The sequence below is a fragment of the Pezoporus flaviventris genome, unplaced genomic scaffold (assembly GCF_033815535.1).
Source record: "Pezoporus flaviventris isolate CSIRO_AGI_PZ_B2104156 unplaced genomic scaffold, CSIRO_AGI_Pfla_v1 ptg000036l, whole genome shotgun sequence".
Taxonomy (NCBI): domain Eukaryota; kingdom Metazoa; phylum Chordata; class Aves; order Psittaciformes; family Psittacidae; genus Pezoporus; species Pezoporus flaviventris.
In genome coordinates, this window is record NW_026892584.1 from 2,520,386 (window position 1) to 2,534,296 (window position 13,911).

Sequence of the window (13,911 nt, forward strand, 5' to 3'; positions counted from 1 at the left end):
GTGCAGATCTAGGGGGAAGCCCTCCATCTAACTGTACAAGAACAAATGCTTGTAGATTGAGTGCTCATAGGCTGAAGTATTACATGGCTTCACTTTTTTCTTACCTTCATGTTTGCTGATACTCAAAGCCAACAGATCCACAAGATCAAAAATGCCTCACCTTTTAAGAAAGGGCTAGCAAACAGAAATGTCTGAAACTGTAAATCAGAATTCAACAGTACTCCATTTAATGAAGGGCAAGTTTAAAATGCAGAACCTTGATTACATGGCAAAGTGAAGGATCTGTTAATTTAAAAGTTCACAATGGGTTGGGGTTTTTTGTTTGTCTGGGGATTTGAGTTTTTTTTGTTGCTGTTTGTTTTGGGTTGTTTGGTTTCTCATGATTTATGATTTTTTATTTTTTTACTATTCTAATTTACTCAATGTAGGCATTTCACTCACAATCAGGTATTTATTAATACCTGATTTATCAGGTATTAATCCAGCACTTTATTAAGAGAAAGGACTAGCATCAGCCACATGGATCATTTCTTACCTCTCCAGCTTCATTCTTTCCACCTTTCAAAAGCTTGGTTAAAAGAAGAAAAAAGAAAAAAAGTCTATTTTGAGTTGGAATAGATAACAGTCCCCACAAACACACTGCTACTGCTCCCTAGCCAATCTCAATTATGCATAATTAGTTTAATGACTTAGTCTTTTAAAAACTGATTGGGCAGCAAGTACAGTTCTTTCAGACTCCAGGATTTCACCATGGCAGTTGGCATTCTTGCCAGCCAGATCTTGATCTCGGCATCTGATTGTCTTTCCACTCTCTAGCAAGCAAAGCAGAAGACTGTTCTACACATGCCAAGTCCTTGATAAGACATGCTTCTTATTGTGGCTCAGAACATAGAAGATTTAGTCCTCCCATCCCCAAGATCAGCATCAGAGCCCCTAACTCTTCTGGAGAACCACAGTTCTCCCCAGCACAAAATACATGCACTTCAGGTTCCAGTTAGACTGTATGTCTAGAATGGTTTGGGTTGGAAGGGACCTTAAGGCTCATTTAGTTCCAAACACCTTCCCTTAGACCTGCTCTAAGTTCTCCCCAGTGCCTTCTCCAGGCTGAACAAGCCTAACTCTCTAAGCCTGTCTATAGCAGAGATGCTCCACCCCCTGGAGCATCTTATCTTCATGGCCTCCTATGGACTCACTCCAACAGCTCCACATCCCTCTTCTGCTGTTGCCCCCAGAGCTGGATGCAGCACTGCAGGGGGGCTCTCACCAGAGCAAAGCAGAGGGGCAGGATCACCTCGCTCAACCTGCTGGTCACACTTCTGGTGATGCAGCCCAGTGTTTTAGTAGTGTGTAGTTCTACCCAGCTCTTGCGACTACAGTTTTGCCCCCAGCCACAAGAGCACCTTATGCCACTGACAGGACACTGGTTAGCAACTTAGAAGAGTTATTTTGCCTTTGGAGTTCATTGACTGAAATGTGCTTCCTTTGGAGGTCTTATGGGCTGACTCTATCAATTTATCTGTTCATGAAGAGCTGATATGTTTTGGCAGGTGAAGCAAAGCAGGGCTAGTCTTCATATTAAACAACACAAGGAACTGCTCTAGCATATTTTTTAACATTCACTAACAATGCCCACATTCACAAATTATGTAGACATACATGCACACCTTCAATTTTGTGTCAAGCAAAAATATTGACTATACATCATAACTGATCCCCCAGAAACTGAGTAACTTACTCACGATGCACAATTCACTTGTGAAACTGTACCAAGAACCTAGGGAGACCAAGTCCTTAGCAGTCTGCTGTACCAAACCACCACCTTCCAAACTCAGCTACAGAACACATTCCACTTCTTCCTAATATCTAAATCTCCCCTCTGAAAGTTTAAAGCCATTCCCCCTTGTCCTGTCACTACATGTCCTTGCCAAAAGCCCCTCTCCAGCTTTCTTGTCAAAACCTTTAGGCTCTGGAAGCTGCTCTAAGGGCTCCCCAGAGCCTCCTCTTCTTCATGCTGACCAATTTAGTGAAGACTAAGCCATTAGCATTCAGCTTCTGAACAAAAGAACAAAGATATAGGGAAAGAAAGGAAGGGAAAGAAGTCTGAATTTGACAAGAAAGGGATTCACAATGAGAAATAGTGCTATTTTTAGCTGCAGAATTTTAGCTAAACTAATAGAAAGTCCAGCAGAAACATTTAATAGCCCTTGACATAACTTACTCTTGCGTCAGGAAAACAGTAGCAGAATACAAAGCCCAAGACTGTCTTTGCAGTCTCCAAACTCAGAAACACCAGCTGAAGTATCACCTTCTAAGGCCATATGTGGGAAGCAGCCACTAGGTAGCAGGTTCAATACAGCATGTGTTACCTGTGAAGAGCACCCTGCACAAGCAACACAACTATGAGGTGCCAAAAGAGGGGGGGAGATTGTCAGAATTATATCCATTGGTGTGTCTATATCACATTTCACATTTTTCTAAAACTGAAACTCCTCTGTTTGAAGAATCTTAATGACTTTACTGCAATACCAACGAAACCAAGAAAAAACAGGAATGCTTGAGAAAAAAACATCATATCAAAAACATTTCTTCAAAGTAAAGAGCTATTTCGAATTGTAGAAAGATATGCCTGTTATTTGTAACATACAGCTCTTGACTAAAATTAGGGTAGTGCTAATAGCATGAAAGAAAGAAAGACAGTTGATGTCCAAAAAACCCTGATTAAACAGGTAAAATGGAAACGACTAGAACGAGGAAAGAAAGAGATCTTGCCCGAAGTCATGCTGCTGATCAGTAACACAACCTGGAGTACATCCTGCAGCGCATGAAGACCGTGACCAGCTTTGCCCATCAGAGTACAAGCATTGAGCTGACACAGATGTGGCTGGCAGATGTGTTCTGTCTGGAGCTGTGTCATTTGGCGCCTTCACAAGTGAAGTGATAAATCAATGCTAAGAGACAAGTCCACAAAATACGGCACTGAAAAAATATATTGTTGGTCCTACTAAAAAAACTGTTTCATAACAGAATAGCACACTTCAACCATATTCCACTTACACACTTCCTGACCTTTAATAAATTAAGGCTTACAGGCTGTCTGAGAGACATTAAATCTGTTTTAAAATAACTGAAACCTCCTGGCTAAAAGGACACAATATCAGAACCTCCCCAGATCTGGTACAAGTTCATTAGCCCCTAATCCTAAATCACAGAATGTTTGGGTTGAACAGGACCTTAAAGATCAGCTGGTTCCAACCCCCAAAATGATGACTGTAACCCCCAAATAAAGGATCACACAGCATGATAAAAACTCATAGTACAGAGATCATTCTAGACAAGTTTCATGGCAACATCACCTTCCCCTCATTGCCTCAGCTACCTGTTCACTGTGACATGTCACACTCTGTGGCACAGCAACTTACACAACCATTTGCTCATATCTGAAAAACAGCTTTGCTTGATATGTTTTAATTGTGCCCAAGTTCACAGCTGTCCAGGCCATGGCAGGAAGAAGGCCTGAGGATCAGAGGAGAAAGTTCTCATCAGCCACCCTCCCACAAACTGCTTCCACTTCGATTTTGTTTATCTGGGCCTCTTTGATTATCCAGCCACAAGATTCTCCAGCCCTTCAACACTAACAGAAACTACCTATTTTTTCTCTCAACTTTTCAGAGGACTTATTTCTATGAAGTGCAACTAAATTTGGTATCCAATTCCACAAGCTCCTTTGCAATCAACCAAAAGGGGACACCTGCAAAAGCAGCCGAGGACAAGAATGACCAGAGTGACAAGCGGCTCCATTTAGAAACCTCCTCACTGCCTCCACATTTCTCACAGGCAAATTAAAACTCACATGAAAACCAATTAGCATTACACCATCCCCTCCCTTAATAAGGCTTTTCTGTCCCACTAGACAACCCTGCATGCAACGTAAAGTTGGCTTAAACTGCCTTATGCTATGGCAGTTTTACTAGTACAAGAGGCTGCATAAAAAAAGGCACTCAAACACACAATCAAGTTCCTGCAGCTTAACAAGTCTGTACGTGTCAGAGAAACAAGTATCTGGATACATACTCAGTCCACAGCAAATGTAAATTTCCACCGATCATATAAATTAACAGTTTCATTATGAGACAGTCTAATTTAGTTAAATGCTTTCTGCAGGGGTGTCGGCAAAGTTTATTGATTTGTTTTTTCTTAAGCTATTCGTTTAAATTTTTATCTTCATTGTTGGTTTGTGTTTTGGGTTGTTGTGGTTTTTTTAACACATATGAGCTCCCCCTCAAAAATTCTCCAGCAGTCAGTAAATTAATGATAAACTCATTATACTAATGGCTGACTCTACAACTACCTCCAGCCATGATCTACTTACATTTCAGGCAAAAGGCAGCCTGTCATTAAATGTTTCACTTTAGAGATAGCTTAAAATATGCCATTAAAACTGGTTTTACTTGAAATATTCCATTCTGCATCTTGGCATATCCTGTTACGAGATCTTGCAGAGCAGAAGATTGCAAGACCTCTTCTGCTTTAATATCTGGAAAGACAAAAATGGCCAAACCCAAAAATAACTATTGAAACATAAGATCTTTCTCCCACCTGCTCACAACTGTTTTCAAGTTCAAGCCCTGAAAATGCCAGTTTAAATACTTATCGCAGTGTGCCTCCTACCAAAGGTAGTGCATACACAGCTCCAGTTTGCAGCAGGTGGGACAACTGAACAGTAACAGTCTACAGGGCTTCCTAAAACTCATCATTAGCTGCCCAAATGGACAAGATAGCAAAATAGCACTACAATCATCACAGCACATTTCACAGCTTTACAGCAAAGGGAGCCATTTTGTTTCTCACCTGGTAGATAATCAGCATATGAATGGAAGTAGGATAAACATATTATCACAAGGACATTTTTGCATCCAAAGAAGTATGGAGCTTGCTAGTCTCCCACTGCATCAGACAATGCCAACTGACTGTAAGTTTGTAATGCTTTTTTTCACATTTGAACGAAAGGTGCATTTTTACAACCTGTTTTATAGCTAGCCATCTCCACCTCCTATCACAACATGTGACTGCAACACTGCAATCACTCTTTCACCCTCCCAGCCCTCAACAACTGCAGGTTACTGTTGTGGCAGTTATCCCAAGTGGGATGGACAACTGGAAGCTCCTAATCACTGCAACTTCAAACACCCAAGGAGCAACAGAAACCTATGGAAGCCTAGCCAAGGAGACATCACTTTCCCTGACACTACTCAAAATCCCTTAAGTTTACATGATACCCACAAAATCACCATATCCTTATTTCCGTCCCTGCATCAAAAAGGACCCTGCAAGAGGGAAGTCTGACAACAGCATCAAACATCAAACCAGATAACCAGAAATTCATCCTGAGAGAACCTGTCTGCAGGTGCTGGCTCCCATGAGAAATCCCAGACATTCTCTCCAACATGGATGTGGAGCTTTGCACTAAGGTTAGTACTTCCCAGCTGTTCTCATTATGACTGCTGGCAGACCTACATCTTCAGCAAACCACAGAATCAAACTGGTTTGGGGTGGAAGGGACCTTAAAGCTCATCCAGTTCCAACCCTCTGCCATGAGCAGGGACACTTTCCACTAGCCCAGGTTGCTCCAAGCCCTGTCCAACCTGGCCTTGAACATTGCCAGGGATGGGGCAGCCACAGCTTCTCTGGGCAACCTGTGCCAGTGTCACACCACCCTCACAGGGAAGAACTTCTTCCTAACATCTAATCAGTTTTAAGTCAGTTTAAAGTAATTCCCTCTTTTTCCTGTCACTACAGACCCTTGTCAAAAGCCCCTCTCCAGACTTCTTGCCACCCATTCAGGCACTGGAAGCTGCTCTGAGGTCTCCCCAGAGCCTTCTCTTCTCCAGGCTGAACAAGCCCAGCTCTCTCAGCCTGTCCCATAGCAGAGGTGCTCCAGCCCTTGAAGCACCTTTGTGGCCTCTTCTGGACTCGCTCCAACAGCTCCACATCCCTCTTGTGTTGGGGGCCCCAGAGCTGGACACAGGACTGAAGGAGGTTCTCACCAAAGCAGAGGGGGAGAATCTTCTCCCTCGACCTGCTAGTGATGCAGCCCAGGACATAGCTGGCTGACTGTGTATCACCTATTTCTCCCACTACTTTGCCACACTGGAAGTTTCTTGACTTGCCAAAGGCACTACAAAAATCTTTATCCATTGCCAACACACTGACGTGCTACACAAGCCCACTGCTGGCTTGTGTGCCAAGAGAGATAAACACTGGTTATAGACCACTAGACCCAGTTTAAAAGTTTTTCCGAAGATTGCATCAAAAATACAAAACACACCTAGAGTATAAGCAGGACAGATGCAGCTCTCCAAGTAGTGAGTGGTTTTCTCGTTCTCTGCTTGCACAGTAGAACAGGGCAATGCTCAGCAGTGCTCTTCCATGCAGTATGTAGAATGTCTTTGCTTGAAAACCTCCACTAAAAGCAGTATCTCTGAATGTTAGTACAAATGAAGTCCCATGCAAGGAAATACTACTTCATTAGTAGCATGTGGAAGTTTTCAGCTAGCAGACATTACACAATGCAGATGAACATGGCAATATTACTCTTCAAGCAGCTCCTACCCCAGCTTGATTTTGGGGATGCTGCTTTTTTTTTTTTTTTGACAGTATTTGAGATTTACTGACAAATTGCGACAAAATCACATGTGTGGGCCTGCATGTTTATGCTGCCTGTGGAAGACAGTCGTGATTCCAACAATATTAGACCAAAAGGCTAGAGAACAAGGCACAAAAGTCTTCCCTGAACACAGAACAAGTTAAAAGGTATAATATATGCACTGCATATTTGGCTCAGAAAGGTCCTTCCACTGAGCTGTGACATCTTGGGGACCACACCCAGGAATTCCAGTGCTGCACTGACCGCACTTTGACTCTCCAGCCAGTTGAAAGCTGCCATTTTTAAGACCTATTCCACAATTCAAACAGGAAGTTTTGTACTTCTCATAAAAAAGTAGTCTTCCTTTTCCACTCACTTTGCAATCATACTTTTAAAAAACAGTTCATTTAGCTAAATATTTGTGACTCCTGCCATCATTTCACTCCTGAATGGAGGTTGTGCAGGTTGAAGAAAAAAAATACATAAATCTGTATTCAAATATATTCAGTAGATTCAGGTTTCCTTGAATAGGAGATAAAGCACAGTGATAGTCAGAATTACAGATAATCCATTTTTCTTTTAGGGACTGTTTACATTTCATTGGTTTATTCAGCTATAATATACTGGAAGGTCTCTGAAGCAATCCTTCCCTAGACTCACTATAACTGTGTGTAGATCAGCTTTTATTATTGAAGTAATGCAAACTGTGGAAGATGATAAACATAGATGTCTGTTTTCTAACTTATAAACCTTCTTCCACATTAACTTACTCAATAATGTTGTCACAGCCTAAGCTGGTAACTGGAATCCCTGCAGGACCTAACTCATGTCCAGGAACTCCTGGGCTGACACTGAGTCAAGTGAACTGGGAACCACTGGGAGCTGGGTCAGAGGATAAAATAGGCAGGGCAGCAGGAGTGGATCAGCACTGGGCACAACCTGCTTTCATCTGCCTGGGCACTTGCTGGTGAAAGAGACTGGGTGTGCACATACCGAGATCTTGAGGAAACCTGAAATGAGGAGAGGGAACTGGAAAAGGAAAGCCATCGCATGAGGGAGCTCAAGATAAAGCTTCAGATCAATAGCCTCTTTCTGATTGATTATCAGTTGCAATTACAAATTGAAATCAAACCAGAATTATAGAATCAAAGACTGTTCTGGGTTGGTGACCTTAAAGCTTATCCTGTTCCAACCCTGTCACAGGCTGGGACACCTTGCAATAGACCAGGTTGCTCCAAGCCCGGTCCAAAGTGGGCTTGAACACTGCCAGGGATGGGGCAGCCACAACTTCTCTGGGCAACCTGTGCCAGGACCTCATCACTCTCACAGGGAAGAACTTTTTCCTAATATCTAATCTAAATCTCCCCTCTGTCAGCTTAAAGCCATTCCCAGTATCCATTAGAATTTATCCCCATTATGGCTCATCTCCCATCCAACCTAGCCTTGAACTATAATTTCACACTACATATCACACAAGATAAAACCTTTCCCATGCAGATAAAGTCTTTCAGAATCAAAAGCACGAAGTGATCCAGTAATAATGTTAGGAATAAAGATGGAAACAAAAGATCAATACTTTGCCATCCGTATCTTCACCAACACAAGACTTCTGCACCTAGCAGAACTGTAGACACAGAGACACTACACAGTGGTTATTTTCTGTTAGCTGAAATCAATCCCCAGGGTTTCAAGGTTTCCCATCTGTACCCAAAAAATGATCAACAGGAAAAGAAATGTTTTCAGGAGTTATCACAATTAAAATTCAAAACAGAGTGAAGGCCAGGCAGAGACAAGCTAATTTGCCCTACGGGAAGCTTGCAGGGCTGCCAAAACATACAAAGAAAGCAACATTTAAAAAAGAAATCAAAGATCCCATACTTTATTCTTCACAAGAAAAACAGAATCACAAAAACCCCAACAAACTAACAGGCTTGAAAAGCTCTTTGAATCTACCCCAAAATAAGCCAAAGCCTCTCATTAAATAACTGCAGGGTAACTCTTGTTCAAGAAGGGCAGCTTGCAGTCAAAAAGCTGAAGTACTAACTTCCACATGAGAAACAGGTCTTCTTGGTCACTGCCCCCAGGCCAAGGCGGAGCAGGAACACCAGTGGGTGGCTGGGAAATCTTCCCATGTGAAGATCAGTATCTTGCAGCATAGAACCCTCCATGTGAATCTAAGGGTGATATTACAAGCAAATATATGCAACGCATGGAAACTACACCTTGCTATGAATAATTAGGTAAAGTTTTGGCAGTAGTAAATGCAAATTAATAAGGAAGAAGGCAACACAATCCAGATAAACAAACCTGAGCTGGGCCTGAAGCTTTCCAAAAAAAGGAACTGCTGAGGTAGTGTTGCAAAGAGACAAACCTACATAAGACATACGAACGTTGCTGCTTTGGTTTGCAGTTAATTTCAAAACAGCACAAGTCCTATTGTGCTTCTCTTCCTTCCTATCCATCTACACACTCGAAACAAACTTTTACCACTGAAGCTATGAAACTTGTCAGCTCATCATGACAACAAACATTCTTCGAAAAAGAAAGAAATGGAACTTGATAATCAGTTGTATCCATTGCATGTCATCACTCCATCGCCACGGCGCGATTCCAAAGCAGAGCCAGCAGCATGCAGGCAGGCTACCTACACTGCCTGGAAAGGCGCCCGCTAAGAAATAATTCACACCTGCAGCAAAGCTGCACAAAACATCATCAACTCGCCGGCTTTGACAGACATGCGGGCCGGGGGAGGGGGGAATAGTTTCTACAAGATGAGTATTAATAAAAAGTAGGAAATGCCCCGTGAAGACGCCAAGTAAAGCCAAGCAGGACCCGAGCGCTTCCCTTCGGTGCACAGACCCCGGCGGTGCGTCTGTCCGAGCCCGCCCCGGCCTCCTCCACCCCAGGAAGGCCTCGGCAAAGAGAAGGGGGCCCGCGTCGGCCGGCCCGGGTTGTACCAGCGGGGCCGCAGCCCCTCGGCTGTCTTAATGCCCAAGCTTGGCCCAGACGCAACAAAACCTTCCTACCCGATGCCTCGCCACACGCTTGCCCCACACACCCTATAGCGGGGGCCCCGAGACCGCCCTGAGGGGAGGGTCTCCGCCCGCCACAGCCAGGCCCGGCCCACCCAGCGAGCCCCGCGTCCGGCCCGCCATGGGAGGGAAGAGCGGCCATGGGAAGGGGAGGGGAGGTCGGCGGCGCCCCCGGCCCTGCTCGCAGCGAGCCGGCGAGGGGAGGCGGGAGAAAGCAGGGAGGGAGGCCCGGAGCCCTCCTCCGCCGAGCGGAGCACGCCCCGCCGCCGCTGCCGGGCTGCCGCCACCGCCCGCACTCACCCGCCGAGCCCAGCAACAACCACAGCAGCCACATGGCCCCCGCGCCGGCTGCTCCACAAACTTCGAAACTCCTCCGTTTCGGCAGCTCGGTCCCGACGGAGCGCGAGGCCGGTGGGTGGTGGGAGGCCGGGGGAGGGACCGAGGGCGGTGCCCGCCACCGCCCCGTCCCGCCCCGTCCCGCCCCGCAGCACGGCCGTGGGCGCCTGCTGCCACCTCCCCGGCCCAGCGCCAGATCGGCTCTCCCCGAGGCGGGGGGCTGGACCCAGCTGCATGGTCAGCGCGGGGGTAGGCCTCGGGAGCCTGCACGGAGATCCTGCGGGGGCTGCAGGCCTCGCTGCCCGCACACGCACAGGGAAAAGCCACGGAGAGCTGCCTCCTCTTTGTCACATCTTTTGCCCATCAGGCACGGACAGCCAGTTTTGAGGATGGTGGCTGGTTGTGGTGGCATCAGCATGTCACACAACGAGCTTGATGTGCAGTAGCAGGCAGGAGGCCTTGAGTGGCCCCCAGAAGAGTTAAGGTCAGGGCTGCACCCCTGCAGACAGGCTGTAGCTTCAGGAATCACAGAATCACAGAACAGCTTGAGTTGGAAGGCACCTTAAAGATCATCCAGTTCCAGCCCCCTGCCTTGGGCAGGGACACCTTCCACTAGACCAGGTTGCTCCAAACCCCATCCAACCTGGCCTTGAAAACTGGCAGGGATGGGGCAGCCACAGCTTTGCTGGGCAACCTCTGCCAGTGCCTCACCACCCTCACAGGGGATGAAAAACTTCTGCCTAAGATCTCACCTAAATTTCCCGTTGTCCTATCCCTACTTGCCCTTGGTAAATGCTCCTCTCCAGGTTTCTTGTCAGCCCCTTTTAGCGACTGGATCCCCAGATTCCTTGCTCCAGCCAAGCAAATTTCCAATTCCACCTACTCTGTTACAAAGGACAAAGTTCAAAAATCGGAGAAAGTTCTGACTCCTGTTTTACCTTTTCATCCTACTCCATGGGGCAGCAGGGAGACACACAAGCACATTCAACTGCAAAGTAGGAGCACCTGCAAAAAAAAATGGCATCCTTTCCATTTTAAGTCTTCATAAATATACCTATAAATTAGGCAGCTCTGTAGTTACAGTTCTCTGGCTACAAAGCCAAATAGCATTCTTATTTGCAAGCTCCTTCACCCCACACCCCTCACCATTCAGGTCACAGGTTTATTATACTTAACCTTCTGAACACTTTTGTTTTCTGGAGGGACTTACTGGAAATCCACTGCATTTGCAGGTGGTTTTGTGGGTTTTTCTTTTTTGTAATCCATAAAGTTTTTTAAAAAAAAAATTGTTTCTTTGATGATGATCTTTCAGGTCCCTTCTAGCCCAAACCATTCTATGATTCTATGATGTGACTTTTATTCATTACCTAACATGTCAACATTTTCAGCCAAAGATTTCAAAATAAGTAATCCTAGGCAGCATGCAGAGCAGCAAGATGGTTATGCTGTTCCCTAGTCTTCTGATCACCTCCTGGACAATATTTTCCATCAATGTAATGAGCGGTGTGTGAAATTTCCACACTGCTTCCAGAATCTAAAGTAGATGAGGACAAGCAAACAGATTATTTGGCAGTAACGTAGATAGTCAATAAATGAATTCCCAAATCAATACATATCCCCGAGCAGGACCACAGCAGTTTAAAACATGCTAAAACACATCTCTTAGAGACGATCTAACAAATAAATAACAAAAGTGAAAATTATATGTCTTGATGATGAAAATCTGATGTAATTCAAGAAAATGCCATAAAACTACATTATGCGTTTAAATCCCCAGCTAAAATAAAATGTTACGCTACCTCTGGTGCCCGTGTCACCCGAAGGTCTGAGTTTAACCCATGTCTCTGGTTTAACACCTATTTTAAAAGTAGGGTGCCCCTCTTTTGCTCCATGTCATGACAAAAACACATCATGGAAGCCTCCTTTTATGGGAATATGTGGGAATTTATTTTTAATATATTTTCACAAAACATTGGGTGTTATCTCACCCTGATGCCTTGTATACACAGTAAAGGAAATGTAACAAGAAGCAGACAAGTCATTAAAAATACAAGGCGGAAGGGAAAGGAGTAGCCTGGATACTAAAACTTTGATAGGAAAAGAAGACCTAAGCTAAAACCGAATTTTTTGAGTGACAGATCTTAAACTAATTCTTTTGTGATTGAACCCTGAGGTCCTTAATCAGACACCTTTAAAAATTATCTTGACCACAGAATGACTTTGTGATTAGGTAAGAGGTGCATTATCTCTTCTAAGTCCTCCTGAAATGCAAGGGAACAAGATCTCAGGAGAAGATAATCTGTATCACGTTTGCTGATCCTAAGTTAGAACTCAGCTGGTATTTGAAAAAAAATAGAAATTAAGTCATTTTGTGCTTGCTAGCAAGGGTGAATTGAATGTTTGCTTACATTAAAATATTTGTTTAAAATGTTATATTTTTACATGGTAATCTGGAATGTGGAGTGTGTCCAAGATTCAGTCTTTTCAATGACTAATATCCTTCAAGCTGTTCCAGGATAAAGTCCTTCTAAAAAGTACTTCTAGGATTGATCTGACTTTTTAAATGTCTGCTTCAGGATGAGCCAAATCCCCAGAAATTTATGTTACAAGGAATGATGAGCAACCTCTTACCTACTGGCAAATGAAGGCCTGCCTAGAATGAATGGGTTTGGGAGGCACTTTGCGCTGGTGTCTCTGATAGCCAGAACACCCTGATGTATTGTCATGGTTTAACTCCAGCTGGCAACTCGGCCCCACATAGTTCATTATTATTGCTCACTGCCCTCCACTGGGATGGGGGAAAGAATGGGAAGAGTAAAAGTGAGAAAACTTGTGGCTTGAGATAAAGACAGTTTAACAGGTAAAGCAAAAGCCACATGCACTGAAGCAAAGCAAAACAAGGAATTAATTCACCACTTCTCATGGACAGGCAGGTGTTTGTTCAGTCACCTCCAGGACAGCAGGGCCCCATCACATGTAATTGTGACTTGGGAAGACAAATGCCATCACTCTGAATGTCCTCCCCTTCTCTCTTGTTTCCCCAGCTTTACATGCTATGCATGATGTCATGTGGTACAGAGCATCCCTTAGGTCAGTTGGGGTCAGTTGTCCTGGCTCTCTCCCAGCTCCTGTGGGCCCCCATCCTGCTCACTGGTGTGGTGGGGTAAAGGCACAGAAAAAGCCTTGGCTCTGTGTAGCCACTGCTCAGCAGTAACAAAAACATCCCTGCGTCATCAACACTGTTTCCAGCACAAATCCAAAACACAGCCCGATACCAACTACTATGAAGAAAATTGACTCTGCATGAGCCGACAGCAGCACAATAAGGGATATACTTCACGTGTCTCTTTAGTATTTGGTGTTTTATTTGTTTCTGATCAGTGCAGGGAGTTGGAAGGGAATAAGACCCCAAATAGTAACACACAGATATTCTTATTTTACACAAGAGAGCAATGCCATATTGAAACACTTACTTTGATGGCTTTCCTGGTCTGTGGGGAGTGCTCAGTAAAAGCTTTCTGCTACGTCTGGGTCGGCATAACTGGGATTGTTAGTCCCTCAGGAATTGAGCCAGGAAGTACTGCAGTACAGAGATGGTCCAGATAGGAAGTCAAATGTCACTGACAGGCAAGATCTAATTTCAGTGTTAGGCTAACGATGTGACTGATGCTGAGCCAGTAGGAAATTATTATGGCCTAGATTAGATTACACATGTGAAGTCAGAGAGCCCTTCTCCACCTCTGCATGCATGCCTGCGCTCCCCTTCCAGACTCCAGATTGTAGCCAGAATCTTGCATCTCTTCTAGCACACTTTTGTTAATACAGGTAAGTTAGAAAGCTATATAAGTCATTACAAGCTCCATAACAGTGTTCTATCAGCCACCTTCCCAGACTGGTATG

At 44.5% G+C, this 13,911-nt stretch overlaps 1 protein-coding gene across 3 annotated transcripts in view; it reads right to left on the minus strand.

Moving 5' to 3' along the window:
- LDLRAD3 (low density lipoprotein receptor class A domain containing 3) overlaps positions 1-10,105 on the minus strand; it is an 84,185-nt gene extending 74,080 nt beyond the window's left edge. For all 3 annotated transcript variants that reach the window (XM_061462869.1, XM_061462868.1, XM_061462867.1), the window contains exon 1: positions 9,976-10,105. In XM_061462869.1, the coding sequence (XP_061318853.1) occupies positions 9,976-10,009 (34 nt within the window). In that variant the 5' untranslated portion in view covers positions 10,010-10,105. The remainder of the gene's footprint in view (positions 1-9,975) is intronic.
- Between the last annotated feature and the right edge of the window lie 3,806 nt (positions 10,106-13,911).